General features: G+C 38.6%; 2 protein-coding genes across 3 annotated transcripts in view; one reads left to right on the forward strand and one right to left on the reverse strand.

The window, feature by feature from the left end:
* LOC137039469 (retinal cone rhodopsin-sensitive cGMP 3',5'-cyclic phosphodiesterase subunit gamma) overlaps positions 1–24773 on the reverse strand; it is a 34064-nt gene extending 9291 nt beyond the window's left edge. The window contains exon 1 of the mRNA XM_067414781.1: positions 24634–24773. The gene's annotated coding sequence lies outside the window, so the exon portion shown is untranslated. The remainder of the gene's footprint in view (positions 1–24633) is intronic.
* arhgdig (Rho GDP dissociation inhibitor (GDI) gamma) overlaps positions 1–25613 on the forward strand; it is a 36284-nt gene that overhangs the window by 5619 nt on the left and 5052 nt on the right. For both annotated transcript variants that reach the window (XM_067414773.1, XM_067414768.1), the window contains exons 2-3: positions 11736–11912; positions 16420–16503. In XM_067414773.1, the coding sequence (XP_067270874.1) occupies positions 11741–11912; positions 16420–16503 (256 nt within the window). In that variant the 5' untranslated portion in view covers positions 11736–11740. The remainder of the gene's footprint in view (positions 1–11735; positions 11913–16419; positions 16504–25613) is intronic.

Raw genomic sequence — 25613 nt, forward strand, 5'->3', positions numbered from 1 at the left:
TAATATACTTTAAGGAAGTGTATGTAAGATTGTAGCCAAACTGGTACTGCAGGTGTATCCCCTCTCCCCCTCCCCCTGACTGAAGGTTGTCAGATAGGCTGCAGGATCCAGCAGGGACGTTTGTTGCTGCAGCTGTGGTAACTAGAGCAGAGCTGGCAACCCGGATGCCCAAACACTACTGACTTCGTGATTGGTCGATAGGTGCAGGGTGGAGCTTCAGGCCAAAACACAACATGACAACATCAACATCAGTTGAGGGCTGCAACAACAACTTTTATATGATAATATCCTGGCTGGACTACTGTTGTCAGTGATATAAGTATTTGAAATGAACATGATTTCTTAATGTCTACTGACATATGAGGGCCATTGTATGATTCATTGAAATACATTTCTTACATACAGTTCCTTTAAATATTTGCAATTATTGTACGGTGCAATTGAAGTACGGTGTAGTTACAAAATGTACCAATGGGGCTAATGGAGCCATGCTAACCAACTAAATAAATCTCAACTTGATCTCATAAGAAAGTGTTTTACAAAGTTGGAAATTTCGTAGTATGATGTGATTCGTAGGAAAATGTGTAAAAAAAGGAAGCATGAACATGTAATCCTAAACCTAGCCCTCAGTGGGCCTTTAGCATGTTGAATGAAAACTTACAAATGAGATTGTACAAATTAATACGGATTTCAGTTTACAAAAATGTAAAATAATTATGAATTGTCAAAAGACTGTTGGATAAAAAATAACAAATGCAAACCTTATTAAATCCATATGCTTTGAAAACAAATCGAAAAAATGCATATGCTTGTTAGGTATGTTTTGAAGCATGACAGCTGGTTTGAGCTGGTTTAAGCTGGTCAAGTGCTGGTCCTAAGAAACTACCTCCAGCTTATAACCAGCTAATGACCAACTAAAGACCAGCATAAACCAGCTCAAACCAGCTGACATGCTTCAAAACATACTCTCTAAAATAAACTCTCTTTGGCTTGTAATCATAGGAGAACCACTTTAGGTGCTGTATAGCACCATATCTTGGTGATTCAGTGGTTCCTCACCCGTTCTTTACCAGTTCTTTGGGATGACTGAGGTGCTATATACCGCCACCGCCATACAAATAACCTTTCAAGCCCGTTTAGAGGTTCTTTACATGGCAAAGAACTACTGTTGGTGCTGTTTAGAACCATTATTGAGGAAGAATTAAAATGCAATATGGCACCTCTTATGGGTTCTATATAGCACCATTTGACAAAAGTGGTTCCTCACCTTTTAGGATATGGTGCTATTTGGCACCAAAAGTGGTTCCCCATGATTACAAGTCAAGAACCACTTTTTTAAAGTGTACCTAACCAGCATATGTTATTTGGAATCTGAATAGGAAGTGGGCATGCTAAAAAGGACGCTAAGCAGCCTCTAGCGTCAGTCTCTCTTATGCACAGCAATTTATATATTTTTTAATATGCACAGCTTTTACTGGCCTATGTTAATTACACAGACATTTTGCCCTGTCCCAAAAATGGCACACCTTGGCCTTGTCCCAAATGGCATCCTAAATACTTTCGGTCTTCCTCTCATGGACTTAACAGACACATGCATTCGGCAACAATTATAAGTCCACAAGTCCGTAAATGATCATGAAGTCTATGGATTTGACACAAAACCAAACTGGATTTGTGTGCAGTGTGAACAAAGCCATGGTAGTGAGGCAGGGTGATTCCAGCGGAATCAATGGCGTTTAGAGAGGGCTCACAAAACCGGCTCCAAGGGACACACCGGTGCGCGGGTTTCTCAGCTCTCTCTCTGCCGGACTGCACTTGCTGACACGCTAAGACCCCCTGTGGCCTGGCAGAGCTGCATCACGACTCAATGAGCCTCAGCTGCTGCTGCGCTGTGATGGATAGCTTCACGTCAGAGACCTGACACATGTTTAAAGGAGTAAATCAATTAGATTGCATGTAGGAGAAACAGAGATTTCAAAAAGCTGACGTGTTTGTGCTCCCTGTAGGGAAAGGCCATATAAATGAGGAAGATCATATGCATCATTGCACTACATGCAGTCAGGTGTTCTGCTCCGTTTTCTCACATTTCTGCTGCTGTCTGATTAACGATCCTGATCATTTTAATATGTCATACACTCTCTCCAACTCTTACGTGTGCTAATACTTATATTTGTTTATATTATATATTGTTTTCAGTTACATATAGTAGTACTGGTTTTAGTGTATTTTACACTGAACCACTCCCCTCCAACCGCCAGTCTTCTATGAGCGAGGGATGGGGAGGAGGTGCGCTAAAATAAAACCCAGCTCTTTATTCAATATTCCATTTCACTTGGAAATGCGTCACAACTCTGAAATAAAGTCAGCTGCAACTTCCAGTTCACAGAGACTTTAAGATATCCCTGCATCTCTTTTTTTTTTTCAAAATAAAAGCGTCATGGTTTAACGATTAAAAGCAAAGAAATTAAATAAGCTGTTCATTTGAGTATTGTAGCCTAATTTTACAGCTGAACTGTAAAATAATATTTTTATTACTATAATTAAATAAATTATAATTCCTGCCTCATTGTTTCAACATATTACAGCCTAAACCTTCCGTGACAGTGTCAGATGGCTTGTGGGGTTCTGTTTCTAAAACTGTTCAATTGTACTGATTTCCGGCCTGCTGTGGTTTGGGTTTTTTACTAACTTAAAGGATCAGAGTTTACTGATATGAATCACTTTCGACTCTGCTCTCAGTTTGATTAACAGAGACTTTGACAGTGTCAAAGTAGTTTAAAAAAGCAAAGGATGTAAGGGCTGCAAAGCAGTTAAATTAAAAGTATTAATATACAGGAAACTGAGCTGGCAAGATATTTAGACAATTTTTTATTATTATTATTATTGTAACGTAGCACACTTTGAAACATAAATGAAAAAACAACAGTTACTAACTATATTTTCCATCCAAAGAAATTAATTTAAAGGCCCTTGTTGTGAAAGTTTTTAATGGTTTTAATGTCTACGTGGTGTTTCTAAAATGCTTTTAAACAAACCATGTGCAAATTCACTATTGCTGAGTATGTCCTCCGTAAAACTCTCAAAAAAGGGGTTTGAAATCACTGGTGTTTCTGTGACATCACAAACTACCATGTAACCAATCACATCAATGTGCGGGCGGGCTTTAGGATTAACTATGATTGCTCTGAAGCAGGGGAGTGTCAAGATAAGCCAGGTTATCCACTTATATTTTTCTGCTGATATGAAAATTTGCGTACAGTATATGATGCATATTACGATGTTATGATGTCTTTCTCCACTGACATTCTGAGTTGTTCAAAGTGTTTCTAAGGATACAGATTTTCAGAAGGCATCTGTCTGACTCTGAGATGGCGAATGGGTTGGGTTTTTGTAACATGCGACACATTATTCGTTTTTGATAACATAGTCAAGCAAAAGGGTAATCATATTAATTACCGTTGTGTTCGACATTGTAGAGAGCGATGCAAAAAACACATTACCATTCTGATATATCGACTTGTAGACAATAGGGCTGTAACGATATGCGATATGTCAATGTCAATGTCAATGTCAGCTTTATTTATATAGCACCATTCAAACAACACACGTTGACCAATGTGCTTTACAACATCTATATATAAAAGAAATAAAAACAATATTAGTAATGACAATACACATATTAATAATCATAATAAAAATATTCTCTATCTATGTATTAATATCCATTTCAACACTAGGGATACGCCATGGAAAACAAGTGTGTCTTAAGTTGTATTTTAAAAACGTGTATGGAATCAGCATCCTTGACATTTATTGGTAAGCTATTCCAAAGTCTAGGTGCTACTGCCGCAAATGCACGATCCCCTTTCCGGCTTAATTTAGTCCTTGGAATTTTAAGCAAATTTTGAGTTGTTGATCTCAAAGTTCTTCCTTTGATAGAACAATATGAAATCGAAATCGCAATATGCAGGTCCACGAACCTGTATCGCGATGTGTGAAGGCAGAATCGCGACACACCCCTTCCAACTCCCAGAATTATCCTTCCTGTCCAGGACCAACTTTTAAGTCAGCAGTATGGCAACATTTCGCCGGTGGAGAACAAGGATGGCAATCGTGTAGTTGACAAGACCCACACAATTTGCCGTAAAGTGTTTCGAGAAGCTTCCCCAACCGGCCGGCAACACAACCAACATGCAGATGCCGGAGACACACTGCAAGCGTGGTGCGAGCGTTTCGTTTCTGGTGCGTGTCAGCCGCGGGGCGGCTGCGTGGTGTTTTCTCTTTCTTTGCACACCAGAAGCGTGTCTGACACAGCGCTTCTGCTGGTATTGATGTACAGGATGTAAATATATATTGCCTATTGATACCGCAAAGAAAACGTCGGCAGTAGCCTATTGACCACACAGATATATGGTATTGACGGCAAAATAGGCTACAGAATATTTTGTTCTGCATTGACAGGTTTAATATTTCAAAATCGATAATTATGTTGTTTCTTGTTATTAAAATTAGGCCTATATCTGCATTTATGTTAACCTACAGACTTTCAAACATGAACATGTCATTTATTAATATGCATTTGTGTCAAAATGACATACAAACATCTTTTCCTATTCTATTTTGCCTGGAAACGCTTCCAACACGCTTGCGTGTCGAGTTAAAAATAGGCATATCTTCTATTTGAAGCATGCATGCGTTTTCCGTGCGTGTCACGCAGGCATTATGCAAACTCTAACCGGTTAACATGAGAGCCAAAATAAAAACGGACACACCACGCAGCCGAGACGCTCACGGCACCCTTGCAGTGTGTCCCCACAACCCAACAGCAGCAGCCTACACTGCCTAGTTTATTCCAAGCAAAGTTTCCAGCCAATTCAGATCGATCACAAAAAATTACAGATGCAATTGGAATCATGTCACTGGATATGCCCCCTTTTTCGGTTGTTGAAAACGAGGGATTCAAGTAGCCTATTTACTTAGTGTGCTCGAGCCCCGTTATGCATTACCGAGCCGGGCGCATTTCTCTCAAAATGTGCTACCAAAACTTCTGGAGAAAACAAAGGCTAAGGTGTTGGAAGGGTTGAGTACTGCTGAATCCATCACAATCACCACCGATAGCAACCCCGCCCAAACACGCGCTAGAGAGCCACAGAGAGTAAGCCTCAGTTACCACCATTTTTTCTTTGTAAATGTAAGATTGATTGAAGAAATTTTTTCAAAATGCTCGAATCATCTCCACTATGGACTTTAGTTCTGTTTGTTTTTCAACAGTATTTTATTACAAAGAAAACAGAAGTGTTATAGCTTTGGTTATATAGTTTAATTTACTTAGGTATTTTGTTAATAATTTGCATAGTTAATATTGTTATTTGGTGTTCAGTTTATACAGGTTTTTCAAATGTTATTTAATAAATTAATTTTTTCCCCCTCAAAATATCTTTTGAACTGTTTTGTTTTCCCCCATATCGAGGTTTGTATCGTACCGTGGGTCAAAAATCGTGATACGAACCGAATCGTGGGTTTGGTGTATCGTTACAGCCCTAGTAGACAAGCCTGTATAATTCACACTCTTCCACTTCTATTTCAAACATATATGCTTGAATACCAGTATCTCCACTTGCCATTGTGCAGCTTTACCCAAAGACTTTGGTTTACCTCAGTAAAGTTGATTGAGTGGATCTCTGAGCTGCTGTGTAGGCGGGGTAAATTTGCATATTAATGGGTCTGCAAATTCTAAATGAAGCAAGGGTGTAGTTACATTCAAGCTATTTTAATGCATGAATACTTTTTTTTTTTCACAGGAACATTTTTTAAATATGTTATTTTGGTTATAATAAGGGATCAAATTATTTACTACAGGGGACTTTAACTTTGGCGCATTTCCATACTGTATTTTTTCATGCTGTATCCCAAAATGTGCATAAAAATAGGTGGATATAAACATAAATAGTGTTCTTGTGTGTTTTTATGTCATTTTTAGTCCATTTAAACCACAATTTATAGCTAAAAACTGGTATTTTTTATTTGATTTGTTTTGGCAATTTATTTACACAATGAGGGCCTGAAAACTAGTTTTTGAAAATGATATTGTCTCCGTGTAAACTAAAAACGTGAATTTGTGAAAACAGTGACATCATGCGCATGCATTGTAGTGTTTTGACAACATTGTCGTCTGTACATAAAGGAAAAACAAAAGCTTTTCCATTTTTAATACATTGTTGTCACATAAACTTACCCTTTGACCCTTTCTCCCTGAGCAAGGGTCTTGAATTCATTTTAGAAGAATGAGGTTTGAATTGGAAAAAACAAAAACCCTAGTTGGCCTTCCATTTATCTACTAAGAGTCCACTGAATAGTTGGGTATACAGCTGTTGTGATTTGAATATGAGAGACTGCAGTTTGTCAGCGCTCTTTGCTCGTTCACTCCACCTCATTAGCTGTGCACTGAAACCTGCAACGCGCCATCAGATGAAAACCAGCATGCTATCCATCACAATGTAGCCAGGCATTTAACTGCTTCTACTGATCAAAGAGGGCCAAAGCATGTTGCCTTTGAAGCTCGAGATGCTGCAGCACACGTATTTCACTCCGAAATTATATCTCTGAAGGGTGGGGGAAGCCAATTAAAAAAGCTTGTCATATTCTTCAGTATTATTATTCACATCTGAGCAAGGGTAATTACTGTCATTCTTCTCTTCGCTAATAAAAATGACCTCTCACTAGTGGCCACTGCGAGAATGGCAGCATGTCCTCAATGTTCTTTACAGCAGTGCTTCTTATTTGGTGGGTCATAATACACAAATTGTGGCTAGTCTAACTCATCTCATGGCAAATTGGTGGCTAATAATTAGTTTGAATTCATAAGCTCTCATTCGTACGTGAAGCTGTTTACATGACACCATTTACAACTAAAACCAAAAAAACTTTTTATGTGTTTTTTTTGTCTGTTAATTTACACAACAACAGCATTTTAGGGCATTTTATTCCAAACTTTTGAAATCGTTATTGTCAGTTTGGATCAGTTTCATATAAAGACTTCAGCGATGCTGAGATGCAAATTCACTGATTTAAAGTTTTTTATTAGATGGTGATTAGGTCTTTATTACTTTCACTCATTGAATAACATTATGAACAGCATTATTAACAGCATTTAGAGGACATCAGTGATGTTTAATCATTCATTTCATTGTGGAATATTAATATTTATCTGATCACATTGCAGTTTTGAGATGCCATCATCATTAGAGAAAACACCCTGAAATGCATCTATAACCATCCTTAAGTGCAATCCCTAACAACATAGTTCATTTTGCTTGTAATTAGCAGTGAGAATTGGCTTTGGCTTATGAATATGCTTTAAATTGCCCAATTAGGCATTTATTCAGTGTGACCAGGCTTCCCTATAGTGAATCTCAGCTCGGGGATTTGATTTGTGTATTGATTCTATCATTTCTGTGTGCAAGATATCTAGTTAGTGTGTCTTTTTAGCAATATTTAAGCTGTTATTGCACAGTGATAATTAACTAAATAGCCTTATTAATATGCACAGGATATTGGTCCAAAGGACACCAGTGTGCAAAATGTGGTTGTGTAAAATGTCGTAACACTGAAGTTAGTTCAGGCATTTTACACAAGAGTTGGCTATTGAATAATAGACATTTATGCATAGCCAAATTTCCTCTCTCTCACATTACCACTTGTAGCTGTACACATTTGGATTGTTTCTTTCTCTCTATTAGTAGGTTAATTGGCTCAATTTGTCTTCTGCAGCTGGAGTATGCCGTATTTCTCAACATAATTTTGCACCTGAAAATTGCACAAATCGTGCAGCCTTCTCATAAAATATAATCTGACCTACATGTCCTTCCTCAAATTGTATTTCCTGGATAGTGTTTTTTTTTTTGTTCTCCACAGGTTCAATTGATGTAGAGATACAGAATTCATTCCCACACTTTCCTACCTTTTTGTTGGAGGAAATTGGCCACCCATTTTATATACAGCAGCCGCAGCATATGAGTGCCATGGTCCTTGAGCTAATGCTGTCCAATGCAAAAGGAGATGGTGGTATACTTTTATTAGATGCTATGAGTGAAAATCGCTCTTATAAAACTAATGGTGTATTAGAGAGTGACCCTCAAAAACACCCTATTGATTCCATCAGATCAGATTTTATAGCCCCGTCCTTCCATTATTGCATTTGCCTTCGCATTACAGCACTTAGGGTTTTTGTTCTCCTTTTATAAATGATCATTGTCGCTCTTGATAATCACTGAGAAGGATGTAAGCATGTTTCCATGGTTGCTGAGGCAGAGCTGGCCTAAACAGCATTGGCACACTGTACATATAACATATAAACATAAACCTGGGTGGAAGCATCTCTGTCTTTCTTTTTTTAAATCCTGAATTGTTTTCAGGGACAATCCATCTTTTACGGAATTTCGCTTGTTCTTACCCAGACTAGTGAAAGCAATTTTGTCATTATTTAGATTTTCCTTGAATTCGGTACACTGTGTCTGTGTGTGTGTGTTTGTGTGTATGTAACAATATATGCTTGTTAAACTAGTATCTAATGTAAAAATGATCTTCATGAAAACTAGCTATTTTCAGAACACATCAAATGTCTGGATCTGTATTCAAATTATATTTTTTGGCTGTTTTCTCCTCAGTGATCTAGATTTTCTGTATCCATTACTTATCTGTATAAATGATATTTTAGTTAAAAAAAAAAATCTCTCTCTCTCTCTCTCTCTCTCTCTCTCTCTCTCTCTCTCTCTCTCTCTCTCTCTCTCTCTCTCTCTCTCTCTCTCTCTCTCTCCTCTATATATATATATATATATATATATATATATATATATATATATTGTAAGGCCGCCCCAATTCGTCCCAATGGAGGCTAACTATCGGCGGGTGAAGGTCGCTGCGCGTTCGTCTTTTCAGCGGGGCAAAGGGATTTAATTCCAATTCTCTTTAATCTGACTCCATTTAATCACAATTTAGAATGTAGGTTACAATGCCAATTGGTTATTTGGTCATTTATAGTTAATAGTTTAAGTACACATTTAATTATTCCGTTTAACCATTCCAGACCAAGTCAGAATCAATCAAAGTGTAACAATTTATTAACAGTCAGGTAAATGTATAATGCCAATTACATAATCAATTCAAAGGTATAGGCCTACTCACATCAAATACTCTAAAGAAAAGAATTAAATTTATACCTGACTTAACAAGGTTACATAATGCTGCATGGGTTAAAACTTCCAGCATTACGGGCTGACCTGAATACAGTATCGAGCCCTGAGCTCTTTGCAACATTTCCTTAAATACCCAGAACCAGATACATACCCAGAACCATTTGAAACTCTTTCAAATGTAAACATGAGTTCACAATAGGAATTTGCATTGATCAAGTCCTATAGATTTGTATGGAAGAGAGGCCAAATGGCTGAAAGCCACACCCACCATACACCAAGGAAAGATATCTTTAAACTCTTAAAACATTTAGGATGTTCAAGTTTACTTCTGTGGAGTTGAGATATTTGTACCAGTCGCACTGAGACATTTCAAAGGATATCAAACACATATAATACTGTATCGTGAGGATTGATATTGTATCAAAGAGATTTCTGGTGCATTTCAGGTGATCTCAAGTTTGGGGGAGCAGTAGTTTGGGGGAAGTTTCATGTGAAAGGAAAGGCATGTAAATTAGAGTCATTCATAGATGGTTCACTCAGTGTGATGTCGTCTCAGACAGAGACTCTAACTGTATGAATGAGTTCAGATGCTAATTTCCTTTGTTTTCTCAGAGCGATTAGACATTTCGGCATCTACTAGGTTTTTCCAGCCTATATATATATATACACTCTAAAAAATGCTGGGTTAAAAACAACCCAAGTTGGGTTGAAAATGCACCGACCCAACAATTGGGTTCTTTTAACCCAGTGGTTGAGTTGTTCTTACCCAGCAATTGGGTTGTCCTAAGCAACATTTAACCCAACCACTGGGTTAAAACAACTCAACCACTGGGTTAAAACAACCCAATTGTTGGGTCGGTGCATTTTCAACCCAACTTGGGTTGTTTTTAACCCAGCATTTTTTAGAGTGTGTATATATATATATATTTCAGGGTCAGTGGGACACTTTTTACCATTGAGATGACCTGGAAAAAGTGTCCCAATCACTCTGAATTATATCAGACTCGTCTAACATGGTTGCAAAAACTCCAAACCTCAAAAACTGATTAGAAAATAAAACAGACCATATAATATTGAGTTCCACCTCCTGAGGTTGACAATTTATATTTTCTGAAGGTTAAGAGTTTTAGGCCCCATTTTGTACCCTATTGCAGAAAAAGGCAGAATATTTCTATACAACACTTACACAAGACTGCTTCTCTAGGGAAGTTATATGGACGTTATGATTCGGCTCTCTTAATTCATATGACAAATTGCTGTCCCTGTTGCTGGCCTCCTACATGGAGAGCAGTTTTCTGGGTCTTTATTTTCCTCTGTTTCTCTGGGGAGCAATACCTCAGCTGTCTGCTTTCCAGTAATTATTAGCTGTTATGCTGAACTATTAGCAGTGTGCTGGTTTTGACAATGAAAACACATTTTTCAATGTCTGACAAGTGGCTGAATTCATAAAAGCAATGATTTATTTAACAGATCTGCTACAATTAGACCAGCTTATTATAATTAAACAGGAACAGCTACTGTATACATAACCCTCAGTTTCTCTTTTTGCTATATATATTGTGGTTATTTAGTTAGATATGGAATTATTAGCGTTGAAGATGAGTATTGTTCTGCTATGCGAGGATTTCAATGTGTGACTCTGAATATTAAAAGAGATAAATGTTCAAATTTATTTTCTCTAGCAGTGTTAGCCAATCTGAATAGGTTTGTTTCAAGCCCAAAAATGTGAGAGGAGGAAAGAGAGCAGTCTTTTATCAGAGCATTACTCATGTGTAAAACCAGGAAACGGTCACATTGAACATCACAAACCATGTACTTTAACAGCTCATCATTTCACAGTAGATTTTTACACTAATAGTTCAATATCTGGCGATTTTACGCTGTTACCAGATGCTCCAAACTTGATCGTGACTGGCTTGCTTAAAGTCTTTTTCAAAATCAGTCTAGAAATATTATTGTCTGGCTATCACCAGACTAAGCTCAATTTAAGATTGAACATTGGTCTGGGGAGTCTGCTCTGTACTTTCTACTGCACACGAGGCATTATCAACGAGCATAATTAAAATGACTCTGTATGCATTTGGACAGTCCTTCAACTAATCAGACCACAGGAGGTGCTCTTAATCATACTCTTAAGCTTAAAGGGATAGTTCACTTTAAAATGAATATTCTGTCATCCTTTACTCACCTTACTCATCCTTACTCACAGTTGCTTCAAACCTGTATGAATTTCTTTCTTCAGCTGAACATAAGGGAAGATTTTTTAAAGGATGTCAGTAATCAATCAGTTAACTGGAACCATTGACTTCCACAGTATTTTTTTTCCTACTATGGAAGTCAATGGTTCCAGTTTACTGATTGATTACTGACATCCTTTAAAAAATCTTTCCTTGTGTTCAGCTGAAGAAAAATTCATACAGGTTTGAAACAACTTGAGGGTGAGTAAAGGTTGACAGAATTTTCATTTTAAAGTGAACTATCCCTTTAAGCTTAAGAGTATGATTAGACCTTTCTAAAACCCTTCATTCCTGTTTTTCTCAGGCATAATGGCTGATAAAGAGAAAGACTTGCACGTGGTTGAGGATGAAGATGAACCAGATCTGAACTACCAGCCTCCGGCTCAAAAAAGTCTGCAGGAGATCCAGGAACTGGACAAGGATGATGAAAGCCTGAACAAGTACAAGCAAACCCTCCTTGGCTCTGGACCTGTGGTGGCAGGTTAGTGTAACTGTTTAAAGATGTTTTTGAAATGCCTATAGCAATGTGCACACCATTTATTGATATCATATTATATTATTATTTATATGCTACCATTAAAAAAGTATTTATTAATTGTTCCGTTCATAAAAGAATGGAAAAAAGTATTAAGTAGCACAACTGTTTTCAACATTGAGGATAATAAGAAACGTATCTTGAGCCGCATTTCATCCTATTAATGTGACACTGAAGACTGGAGTAATGATATTAAAAATACAGCTTTGTCATTACAGGAATAAATTAGATTTTAAAATATATTCATATAGAAAACATTTCAATTTAAACATTTTAAATTGTCAACAACAATATAATTGTATTACTGTATTTTTGATCAAATAATGGCTTATTTCCACCAAGCGGTACGCAATCTTTGCAGTTTCCATTGTCATAAGTTTTGAATGGTACCCTAATTCCGCACAGTACCATACCACTTTTTTGCCCCCCTTCTATTGGGGTACCTAGCACAATAGTCTAGTACTAAAGGGTGGAGCTAGACTGCAGACCGTTGATTGGTTGACATAGAATAGTCACTTATTTGTGCTTTTTCGGATGTGTTTGTCCGAAGGCTTGCAGCCTTGGCTCAAACAAAGTGTGTCTTCTTGTTACAACAGCCACATGTCGAGAAGCAAGAACAAGATCTGCTGTATGTCGTCACTATTTTTAATGTTTACTGTGTCACTTTCTTCTTTGCATAATGATTGCTACACCACGCCTATCATAAGGGTACTGTTGGCAAGCCGGATTACTGTCCCGAACCGTACTGTACTGTACTGAACCGTATCACACCGCTCGGTGGAAACGAGCAATAAATGCAGGCTTGGTGAATTTTTTCAACATTTGAACATTTTCAGACTCACAGACTTGCCAAACAACTTCTAAAACGGATTTGAATCTTATTGATATTTTGACCCATATTTAAAGATACACGCAGTCACGCACACAAATAATGAGTGTTGCAAAGAATCTTATCTTGTGAAGATTGCATTGCCTTCATGTTTAAAGCTGTAGTTCGGCTCTCCAGGGATGGATCTCCCATCTCCTCCTGCTGTCTAGACGGATTCAGACCCCCCGGGGGACTCCAGTCTTGGTTCAAAGCCCCCTAACAATATCCTCTTAAATCAGAGAAAGTGAGAATGTGGCAATCACTTAGTCTGAAGAGCATGGCTTTGAACTGCTCTGTTGTTTAGAGAAACATGAATTATGTTAACGCTGGTAATTCCCATTTGATATTCTGTCCCGCTGCATTAATTGTAAGATCTGTTATTGTATTTCTTACTCAGTTATTGAGTGAAATAGCTTTGTTCTGTTTTTCTCTATGATGAATTGTTTCTGTGATATTAAGATCAAAGCCCAGCAATCCTAATTTCTTTTGCCACAGGGAAAATCCAAATATACACTTCAAATCCTTTAAGTGTGATCTGAAATACTTGCTGATACAGCGTTCCTAAAGGCATAAAAGGCAGATTAATTTCTTCTTGACTCACAGGGCTTAAAATGTTTGATTTAGATGCAATTTAATTTTCTGTAGCTAACTGATCAGCTGCAGTCATTCAGCCCCCCCCCCCCCCCCCACACACACACACACACTTGTGTGCCAAGGTTATTTACCTTGCAAATCCTCTTATTCATAAATTATTCATCTTTGTTTTCATGGTTATGGCCAGGTTAATAATAGACTTTATTCAATATACTGGAATGCATACGGCAGCCTGCGTTGGTATTTTATAACGTTTTGTGTTTCAGTGTAATGACTGAAAGACCTGCTTACAGACTTGAGGTCATGATGACCAATCAGAGCAAGGCAACAAAGTGGATCTTATATGCCTCTTGAAAACTACCCTTCCTTATATCCTCATTTGCTGTTGTGTATGAAATAAAAATAAAAAACATAATTTCCATAATTGTGTTTATAATTTCCATATCTGTACGTTAAGATTAGTACCAGTGTATTTTAGTATTATTTATTTATTATTATAGTTTTTCTTATTATTTTGAATGAGCTTTTCAGTTTTCATTTTAATTTATAGTAATTAAATAATGTGTGTATGCCATTTTCATTCATTTTTTATTATCATTAATATTTACTTTTATTTTAATGTTTACACTGAGGAAATAAATATGGGCCACCATGGTAAAGATGAGATGACAGATTTTAAATGTTTGGTGAACCCTTTATCCTTTCACTGGGGCTGAAAACACTGCAAAAAACATGAAACGGGTTTGTCTTGACGTCTATTAATTTGCAATAAGATCTTCTCAGATGTAATAGTGGGATTATGCCAGGGTGATCTGTCATGTTTGGTGTGTGCGGTCCCCAGTGCGCAGTTTTGCGAGTGAGCATGCCTGTGGCGGTTGGCGGCACTTGTAGCCATCAGCGGATGATGAACTGTAGTTCCCACTTTTAAAACCAGCCCACCCTGCATCAATAACACTGCATCAATGAGACCCGTCCAACAATTTGTTATGTGCAGTTTTACACCACTAGCTCCCTCTTGGCACTGCAGAAACGATCATTCAGTGGAACAGTAGAGTTAAGCGCCTAAATTAAGCTAGTCACCTGCCCTGCATGTTTCATGGGACAACTTCTATGATGTAGGGCCAATGGGAGTTCACATATCAAGATCACCCTCATGTTTTTCCAAGGCTATATGCGTGTGTTTTATTCTGTGAATTTCACAGAATTTATAAGGTATCTTCACTAAAGATTTAAATGTTGATCACACAAAGCACATATCACACATTCTGTGGCCTCAGAAGACTTGAAATAGTGAATAAACTGCTTTTATGTTGATTTGTCTGTATGTTCTTTTGTCCTTTTTGTAAAGCTTGACAGACATAGTCATAATGCACTATTGTTGTATGGAACAGATATGAAAAAAGTCTCCTTTTGTGCTCCAGTGGAAAAAATAATGACAGCATGCAGGTTTGGAAAGACATGAGGGTGAATAATGATTGAATTTTAATTTCTGGGTGAACTGTTCCTTTAATGGGTGGGGCAGCATCAGCTCTATCACTGTTAAATGTGCTGAGACTGCATGCTGGGGTCACTAACCTGAAGCGGCTCGGTGTCCACCTAAACCCTGACAGGCCCGATCTATTTCTGTAATGTCCAGAGCTCCTATGGAGAGAAACCTGGGAGGGAATACATGGTTGGCCTATTAGCAACAGTGACTGACAAGACTTTAAATGCCTCTTTATCTTATAATGAATGTGGTTATGTTTGTGGAAGACACTAGCTCTGCTCCAAAACCTACTGAGCTGTATTTTAAAGAATTGTTGGCTCTTACATGAAGACTGTTCCACAGATATATATGCTGTCTTTTGAAGATACCTTTTTAGATGTTGAGATTTTTTTAAAATTATGAATCCATTTGGTTCAGTTCCAAAAAGTATTCATAAAAATAGATCAGTGTAATTCCAAATGTTCAATTAACTAATATTTGTGGTTTGCTGTATTTTTGTATGCGTATAGTATTATTCCTTAGCAATATGCTAACATCAAACTCTATTGAAATCTATTTTACCCAATATTTGTGTTTTTATTTATTTGTATGAGTTATTAGAGTATCATCCTGTTAGCTTAGCAAAATGCTATCATTCTGTTAGCTTAGCCTACTTAATATTTGTGTGTATATTTTATGTGTTTGAAGTATCGTCCCATTAGTTTAGCAACATTCTAACGTCACACTTGATTCGTTTTGTCATTTTTGACATGCTTTGTAACTTTAGCAAGTAATCTGTTTCCTGTGAGAAACTTTATTCGTGTGAAGCCTATATAGGATGTTACCTCAAAGTCACTTATGATGTTCCTGACCTAGAATACTGTCTAAGTAGGCAGTAGGCATTGAGTCAGCTCACTAGGTTTTGGAACACAGCTTTTTATATTTGTGTCAGCTAAAATAAAGGAAATGAGTGTGAATTGTATGGCTGGAGAAACGTGTCTTTCCTCAAACCTGAATTGATTATGTTCATCTGCACACATCTGAGATGATTAATGTGTCTTATTTACACACTGACTGGCCAGTGAGTTGCAGGTCCACATGAAAGCCCCGTTTCCCCCTCCTCATTTTTACTTTATTATTTAATATCTTCCCTCTGGCCTGAGACACATGATGAATGGCCTGGAGAATGATACTTCAAATTGTGTGGAAGATGTGCTATTATTTTGCTTTTCCCAATTTGGTGGCAGGGAACTTAGTACAAGTGCATATTTGCTTCCGATCTGTTATTTAACCAGCTTATCATCTTGGTCTGAAATTGATGCAGCTTCAACGTATGCTGAGAATATTAAAGCCAATAAACACTGGTTGCTTATTTCTTATTATTTATGCATTAAGGAAAAAGGCTATTCTTATGGATAAGTGGGTTTATCCTTTAGGTACAGTATAGTTTAAGTAGGGTTGAATAAATATAAATGTAGAGAACATTTTGCTGTTGTTTCTCATCTGTTTTATTTTTTGCTTTGTAGATCCAACCATTCCTAATGTTCAGGTGACCCGGCTGACTCTGATGTGTGACCAGGCCCCTGGACCCATCACCATGGATCTGACAGGTGAGTCTCTCACTTCATTTAAAATGAGATTCATACTGTAATTTTTATAATTCAGATTAATCAGATATATTAATACTAACTGTGACAATCCCTTAAAATGGGGTTGTTTTATGATGTTGCACACATATTATATAATAATATTAATCGTACAAAAATAATGCACTAAACTGACTATTATTTATATAGTATACTATTATAGTATATATTAATATTTTCAATGAGCTTTTATTTATTTTTCAGTTGTATTCATTTTATGTGCTTTTTACAACATTTCTATATATCTTTAACAATTTTTTTAAATTTATATTATATTTTATTTAAGCTTTATTTCAATTAATGGAAATTAATTTGTATTTTTTTAGAAATAACACCACTGACAATGATACCCCTATTTCAAATCCAAAGAATTTCACTTCTATTTTTAGTGTGATTAGTATTGGTAGGATAATAGTTGTGTGGCTAGAGGGTTGGATCTGTGGTTTCATCCACACAAAGGCTGCTGGTCAAGAGCTGGAAGGGCATTTGCTTAGTTGACACTATTGACAGAGCCTCAGTAGCTCTGCACTGCATTCTAATGCTTCACCTCCCCTGCCTTCAGAGGGATGATGTCATGCCTTCCTCTGCCAGCCAATATCATGCAAGCAGGCTTGAGATGGAGATCTGCAACACAAATCTACATGCACTGTTGTATGCAACCATGTACCTGCCCTCGATACACCGGAGGGGACTGTCAGGTCTTTTGACGGGCAGAGCAGGTTTCTGCCTCCCTCCTTTGCCCTTAGCCAGTTCAACAGTGTATTTCTCTCTTTCACAATGGGAATATGGCAAAAGGTCACCTGGTTGCTAGGCAATATGATGATTCTGGTCTGTTTAAGTCAGATATAAAGTAAGAAGCCCTTTTCAGTTATAAAATCTGTAACATCATTCAGAGTCAGATATGCAGCAGCACATTTCCTCTTTTAGAACAAAACCAGAAGTGACTTGCGATTTTGAGTTGGTACAGGAAGGCGTTGCCCTCTTCACTCAGAGTACATTGTTGCGCTTTTGTGTGTGGGCTTCCTGTTAAGCAACTCTTATTCTTAAATTACCTCTGCACTGAAATTACAGGAACAAAACAATGTTCATTTCTTTGTTGGTTGTCTGGTGGCTGGATAATGTTCATTTTAGATTTAAAAACATGGTACTCAAGACAAGGGTTCAGATCAATGTATTTCTTATTCTGTGACGGAAACAAGCTTCCATACATAGTTGACGTTTTTAGCTACAATTTAACTTATTTTATGTAAAATGTCTTCGTCTCTTATTTCTCTCTTATTTCTCCTCATTTATTAAAATGTCTCTTGTTTTCTCGTTTGGTAGGTACAGTCTTGTTCAAAATAATAGCAGTACAATGTGACTAACCAGAATAATCAAGGTTTTTAGTATATTTTTTATTGCTACGTGGCAAACAAGTTACCAGTAGGTTCAGTAGATTGTCAGAAAACAAACAAGACCCAGCATTCATGATATGCACGCTCTTAAGGCTGTGCAATTGGGCAATTAGTTGAAAGGGGTGTGTTCAAAAAAATAGCAGTGTCTACCTTTGACTGTACAAACTCAAAACTTTTTTTTTCTGGGATTTAGCAATCCTGTGAATCACTAAACTAATATTTAGTTGTATGACCACAGTTTTTTAAAACTGCTTGACATCTGTGTGGCATGGAGTCAACCAACTTGTGGCACCTCTCAGCTGTTATTCCACTCCATGATTCTTTAACAACATTCCACAATTCATTCACATTTCTTGGTTTTGCTTCAGAAACAGCATTTTTGATATCACCCCACAAGTTCTCAATTGGATTAAGGTCTGGAGATTGGGCTGGCCACTCCATAACATTAATTTTGTTGGTTTGGAACCAAGACTTTGCCCGTTTACTAGTGTGTTTTGGGTCATTGTCTTGTTGAAACAACCGTTTCAAGGGCATGTCCTCTTCAGTATAGGGCAACATGACCTCTTCAAGTATTTTAACATATGCAAACTGATCCATGATCCCTGGTATGCGATAAATAGGCCCAACACCATAGTAGGAGAAACATGCCCATATCATGATGCTTGCACCTCCATGCTTCACTGTCTTCACTGTGTACTGTGGCTTGAATTCAGAGTTTGGGGGTCGTCTCACAAACTGCCTGTGGCCCTTGGACCCAAAAAGAACAATTTTACTCTCTTCAGTCCACAAAATGTTCCTCCATTTCTCTTTAGGCCAGTTGATGTGTTCTTTGGCAAATTGTAACCTCTTCTGCACATGCCTTTTTTTTAACAGAGGGACTTTGCGGGGGATTCTTGAAAATAGATTAGCTTCACACAGACGTCTTCTAACTGTCACAGTACTTACAGGTAACTCCAGACTGTCTTTGATCATCCTGGAGGTGATCATTGGCTGCGCCTTTGCCATTCTGGTTATTCTTCTATCCATTTTGATGGTTGTCTTCCGTTTTCTTCCACGTCTCTCAGGTTTTGCTCTCCATTTTAAGGCATTGGAGATCATTTTAGCTGAACAGCCTATCATTTTTTGCACCTCTTTATAGGTTTTCCCCTCTCTAATCAACTTTTTAATCAAAGTACGCTGTTCTTCTGAACAATGTCTTGAACGACCCATTTTCCTCAGCTTTCAAATGCATGTTCAACAAGTGTTGGCTTCATCCTTAAATAGGGGCCACCTGATTCACACCTGTTTCTTCACAAAATTGATGACCTCAGTGATTGAATGCCACACTGCTATTTTTTTGAACACACCCCTTTCAACTAATTCAACTAATTGCCCAATTGCACAGCCTTAAGAGCGTGCATATCATGAATGCTGGGTCTCATTTGTTTTCTGAGAATCTACTGAACCTACTGGTAACTTGTTTGCCACGTAGCAATAAAAAAATATACGAAAAACCTTGATTATTCTGGTTAGTCACATTGTACTGCTATTATTTTGAACAATACTGTATATCAAAAATGTCAGCCCAATAAAAAAAAAAAAAAAAATAATATTAATATTAATATTAAAAATAATAATAATACTATACATATTTATTTATTTTGCTCTTGTATTGGGAAGTGACACTTTCATCAAGTTTTCTAAACTCCTTTGATTATATAATGGAAATATTACAATATCATAGCATGACAGTGATCAGCAATAATGATAAGCCTAATACTCAATATATACAATAAACAATAATACAATATACAATAAAAATAGATCATAACACTATCTCTGAGGTGGGAAGTGGATTATCCTTAACCTGAAATCTTTGTCTGTTCATCCTAAAATGTGAGGCAAATGTTAAATCATAATAGTTAGGAACCAGAGTTTCCACAAATCCCTTCAATCGATTGGGATGTTCTCTTTTATTCTGGACGGAAAGTGAAAATTTATTTCCGTCCGGCCTGCAATTTATTCCACACACTTCTTTCCCGTTGGCGGTCAGCCCCGCCCCTCCTCAGTGACTTCAGCACAGCACGCAGATGCTGCATATGACGCTGCCAGTAGATGATAATGTCATCCAGATAGGCAGCGGCATATGTAGCGTGCGGCCGGAGAATCCTGTCCATCAGTCGCTGGAAGGTTGCGGGGGCCCCGAACAACCCGAACGGAAGCGTGACAAATTGGTGCAATCCGAACGGCGTGGTAAAAGCGGTCTTTTCTTTAGACATTGGAGACAAGGGGATCTGCCAATATCCCTTCGTTAAGTCCAGCGTCGAATAAAAACGAGCGGTCCCTAGCCGATCAAGCAATTCGTCCACCCTTGGCATTGGATACGCATCGAACTTTGACACCACGTTGACTTTCCGATAATCTACACAGAATCGAACGGAGCCATCCGTTTTGGGCACCAAAACTATCGGGCTCGCCCAATCACTGTTAGATTCTTCTATTACCCCCATGTCCAGCATCGCCTCTAATTCGTCCTGTACTACCTTCTTTTTATGCTCCGGTAGTCTATACGGCCGACTGCGAACAACCACGCCCGGCTCCGTCTCAACATGGTGTTGGATGAGGTCGGTCCGACCCGGTAGGGGCGAGAACATGTCGGCAAACTCGGCCTGTAGCTGTTTCACGTCAGTGAGCTGCGAGGGTGAGAGTTGACCCCCCCCACCCGAGGCCAGAGCAAGAGAATGAGGCTTTTGGACCGCCTCCGGCCCGAGATCCTCCTCCCCGCCCACCAGCGTCGCTAGCATCACTGACTCCGCCTCTGACCATTTTTTTAAGAGGTTGAGGTGGTATATTTGACGTGCCCCGTCCCTATCCGACCGACTCACCTCATAGTTGAGTTCTCCGACTCGCCGCGTAACCACAAAGGGTCCTTGCCACTTCGCGAGTAATTTCGAGCTGGACGTGGGCAGTAATACAAGCACTTTATCTCCCTGTGAAAATTGTCGCAGCTTCGCACCTCTGTTGTAGAGCTGTTTTTGCCTATCCTGAGCCTGGAGCAAATTCTCCATGGATAGCCGCCCCAAAGTGTGGAGTTTTGCTCTAAGGTCCAGGACATACTGAATTTCGTTTTTACTCGCTGAAGGCCCGTCCTCCCAAGCTTCCCTAAGGACATCCAGCACCCCCCGCGGCTGGCGCCCGTAGAGCAGCTCAAAGGGGGAAAACCCTGTGGAGGCTTGGGGGACCTCGCGAACAACAGAGGCTCAAGCCATCTATCCCAATTCTTGGCGTCTTCGTGAACGAACTTACGAATCATGGCTTTTAACGTGCGATTAAAACGTTCCACCAGACCATCTGTTTGTGGGTGATAGATGCTGGTACGGATAGCCTTAATGCCCAATAATTCGTACAGTTCACGGATCGTCCGTGACATAAACGCCGTGCCTTGATTGGTGAGAATCTCTTTCGGGATTCCCACCCGGGAGATTAATGAAAACAGAGCGCTCGCCACACTTTTCGCCGAAATAGTGCGGAGAGGAACTGCTTCGGGATATCGTGTTGCGTAGTCCACAAGCACTAACGTAAAGCGATATCCCCGTGCTGACCGTTCCAATGGCCCGATGAGGTCCATACCAATTCTTTCGAAGGGGGCCTGCATCAATGGAAGGGGGCACAACTGACATTCACGACAAGACACACACCACCGGCGTACATTCTCGTGAATGCCCGGCCAAAAGAATCGGGCCATGAGGCGGTTTAATGTGGCCATTTGTCCTAAATGTCCCGCCATTGGATTAGAATGAGCCGTCTGGAAAAGCATTTCCTGGCAGCTTTTTGGTACTAACAATTGCGTTGTATCTTGCTTTGACTGGGCGTCTTGGACCACCCGATACAAGCGGTTATTTATAACTGAGAAGTACGGATAGGAGAGTGGCTGTTCAGGGTGGACGCGAGGGCCGTCGATGGAACGGACCTGAGCAAACGCGTTTTTGAGCGTCTCGTCCTGGGATTGTTCCAAGGGAAAGTCATCGCACTCTGAGAAGATGGGCGGTCCCATTGCACTCTGTTCCCCCGGAACTGCCCCCGGCGGTCCCGAATCCACCTCGCCCGCCTGAGCAACCGCTATCCTCCCACTTCCGTTCTTCCCCCAAGAGGCATCCACACATAAGTGCCCTAATAATTTGTTAAACGCTGGCCAATTCGTCCCCAGAATTATTGGATGCCGGAGGCGCGGGTTAACACTATGCGTTTGTCCCCTAAATTGGATATCCATCTATTTAAAACATGTTTTTGCACTGAAATTCCGTGCTGCAGCTCGTTCACCCCAATCCATAAATATAGAGCGAAAACTTTTCACTATACAAGAAACTGCAGAAAAAAACAGCATAAAATATCATTCCATATTCTGAGCTGCAAGCAGGAGCACATTAGAGATCTTTGATCAGTAACACAGATGTGCCAGAGTCCTGCTGTAAGTGACAGCCGAGCGTGGCACCTCATGGTGGGATATCCACTGGGATGGAACATGCTAACCAGACTGAAATTTTGATGGCTGTGGCTGGGCCGACATGCAGTGGAGGAAAAAGACTGTAACAGTTAGTGGTGGATGAAGGTGGGGAGCAGAACATGACTGCACTCAGACTCGAAAAGCACTCAGCGTGACAGCAGAAGTTCTGCTCTGCTGACGTTCAGATTAGAACAGCAGGAAGCCAGACCTTATAACGACACCCTTAATTGAAACTGAATAGTCCACATCTGAGCAGTTGAATATTTTGCAGTGTTAGTCGCATCCCCTTAGCTTAGAGAGAGGTGTGAATAAAGCACGGAGGATGCACTCTTCACCTAAAACCAAACCACCAAAAAAACCTGCACATATATTTCACATAAAATTTGCAAATGAAAATGTTGAAATATCAACCAACTGAAGTACCAGAATCTGTCTCAGCGATATACTACAGAGAAAGTACTGAACACAATCAAATATTATTGTCAGTGTCACTTGATGGTGGATCTGGTAGAGAAGCTGTCAGCGATCAAAAATTTTGATCTTGACAATGATAGTTTGGAGAATATGTTTGAGATGGCGAATATGAGCCAGATGCTGAATGTACTGAAAAATGAGCTCTGACGAGGACAGTGATGATGGTATAAAACATCTGCTCAAACTGAACCAAATATGCTTTATTTTATCCTTCTGTAATTTTTACTCTAATATTAGGAGAGTTTTATATTATAGGGACAGAGATCCGTCTGTGTTAGAGATGTAGTTGTGGTCAGAATCATTGGCACCCCTGGTAAATATGATCAAAGACGGCTGTAAAAATAATCATTTATCCTTTGCATCTTTTGTTCAAAGAAGTCACAAAATCAACCTTTAATTGAAGTAAAAGAATTGAAATTGGGGGCAAATCACAAGCTTTTCTCAGAAAACATGTTGGCCATAATTATTGCCACCTTTTTAATGTTTGTTTTGGATCATTGTCCTAATGAAAGTTCCAACCTTGGTCCATTATAAGATTTCTAGCAGGGGGCGTCAGGTTTAGATGTTTTTTATCTGTTGGTATTTGCTAGACTCCATGATACCATGTTTCTGAACAAGATGTCCAGGACCTCCAACAAAAAAATAGGCCCACAACATCAAAGATGTTTGACACCACAATATTTTGCTGCACATCAGAGCTATATTCTTCTGCTTTAATCATTGTGATGAATGATTAAGGGAATTTGTGTTTCCTCATATTTATACTCCTGTGAAACAAGATGTAATAGCTAGACAATTTCATGTTCTTAGTAACACTGGTGTGCTTAAAAAAGAATATTAATGGGAGTATAACTTTATAATTTACTCATAAAAAATTATTGCAAATAATTGTGTGGCCGTGTTTTGGAGAAAAACATGTATTTCATAATATGATTACTATCTGACTTTCCATTCTTTTCTTTTACTTGCTAATTTTTTGGAATGATTGATCAAAAGGATAAACAATGCAGATTAATTTTTTTACAGCAATATTTAATCATATTTACCAGGGCTGGCAGTAATTCTGACCACAATAGTTCCGGGTTCCACAAACCTGGAAGACCTTTTGAATGGATATAAATATGATTTACACAGGAATATGTAAAAGATAAAAAAGTAATAGAAAGAATCAATGAATTATGAATAATGGTCTGCCATTTTGTGAATAACATGTAATTATTAAAATGTTATATAATAGTACTTATTTTTTAGAATGACATAATTTCAGTGCTGTGTATTAACTAAATACAAGATGGCTTGTTTTTCATTTCCAAAATTGTAAAATGAACAGTATTTTACTTTATAATTACATATAACTATTATTTTTTACCATATATACTAAAGGAACTTAAACAGGTTTTTAATATAGCCTTTTTACAGTTTTTTACCGTTAAATTAACCTTCTTTTTGTACATTATGGGCTGCTTTAATATATTTTGGGTCTTATCGTGTGCTACCTGTGCAAATGTAAAGTAAACAGCCATCTGTCAGTTATACCAATGTCAAGTCACATTTAGAAGGATGTAAAAAAAGACTTGGCGATTTAGAAACTGATTTGTCCTTTTTTGGCGATGTAATGTAAATGCAGGAAACGGATCTTTCAGTAAAGCAAGATTTAGTGAGATGTGTTGATGGTGATGAGGTGTCTGTGTTGAACGCTGCAGCAGTGGGAGTGAGGGTGGAACGGGCTGCTCTCATTCTCACCTCTTGCCAGATTGCAGCTCCTCCAGACTGCTAGAGCTTCCACTGGGATCTTCCTTATTATCTATCTCCATCTATGCTCTCTCACTGCTGTGTGGGAGTCATACAAAAACGGCATACCAACTTCAGGAAACTGTGTTCATAACCAAACGACACCTCCTGAATCTTAATCCACAGTGAAGGAAAGAACACACATCTACACATGCGCACACACAAACATACTGTACGTGTGTGTGTGTGTATGTGTGTGCGTGCGTGTGTGCGTGCGTGCGTGTGTGTTCTTTCCTTCACTGTGCATTAAGATTCAGGAGGTGTTGTTTTTGTGCGTTGGGTCTCAGGTTGTAGTTCGGTTCACTTGGTTAGTTTGGTCCGGACCAAAAAATCAGGAATATGAAGAGAAAAAACAGGTATGCTTGAGCATTCTGTCCTTTGCTTGAGCATTCTGTCCTTTTTAAGATTGCATCTTGTTACAGCATGTGATGTTTACATGTCTTCGGTCTGTTGCGTCCATATTTCTTTCAAACCGCACCAGAGTATGTTTGGAAGCAGATCAAGAGTGTTCTTGGTCCACTTGGTGGTGCACACCAGGGTTCGGATGGCAGCATTCACACTTTTGAAAAACTAACCACACTGACAAAGCAATCACGCCAGGGTTCATTTTAATCGAATCAAACACAGCCAAATGTCACTCCCCATAAGACCTTGTGGGGACCTTTTTGTCCCCATGAAGAAAACAGCTAATAAATCATATTATTTGATTTTATGTTAAAATCAAGTTTTCAGTGATAGATAGGTTTAGGGGATAAAATATATAGTTTGTAAAGTATAAAAATCCTCAATAACACAGGCCTGGTGCCATCAACCCCTCAGATATGATATCGGTTCAGATATGAAAAAATAAAATATATGTGTGTGTGTGTATGTATATGTAATGTGTATGGACAATGTAATTTACATTTAAGTGGAGCTAATCAGCATGTCAT

This window comes from Pseudorasbora parva, chromosome 2, assembly GCF_024679245.1.
Source record: "Pseudorasbora parva isolate DD20220531a chromosome 2, ASM2467924v1, whole genome shotgun sequence".
Taxonomy (NCBI): Eukaryota; Metazoa; Chordata; class Actinopteri; order Cypriniformes; family Gobionidae; genus Pseudorasbora; species Pseudorasbora parva.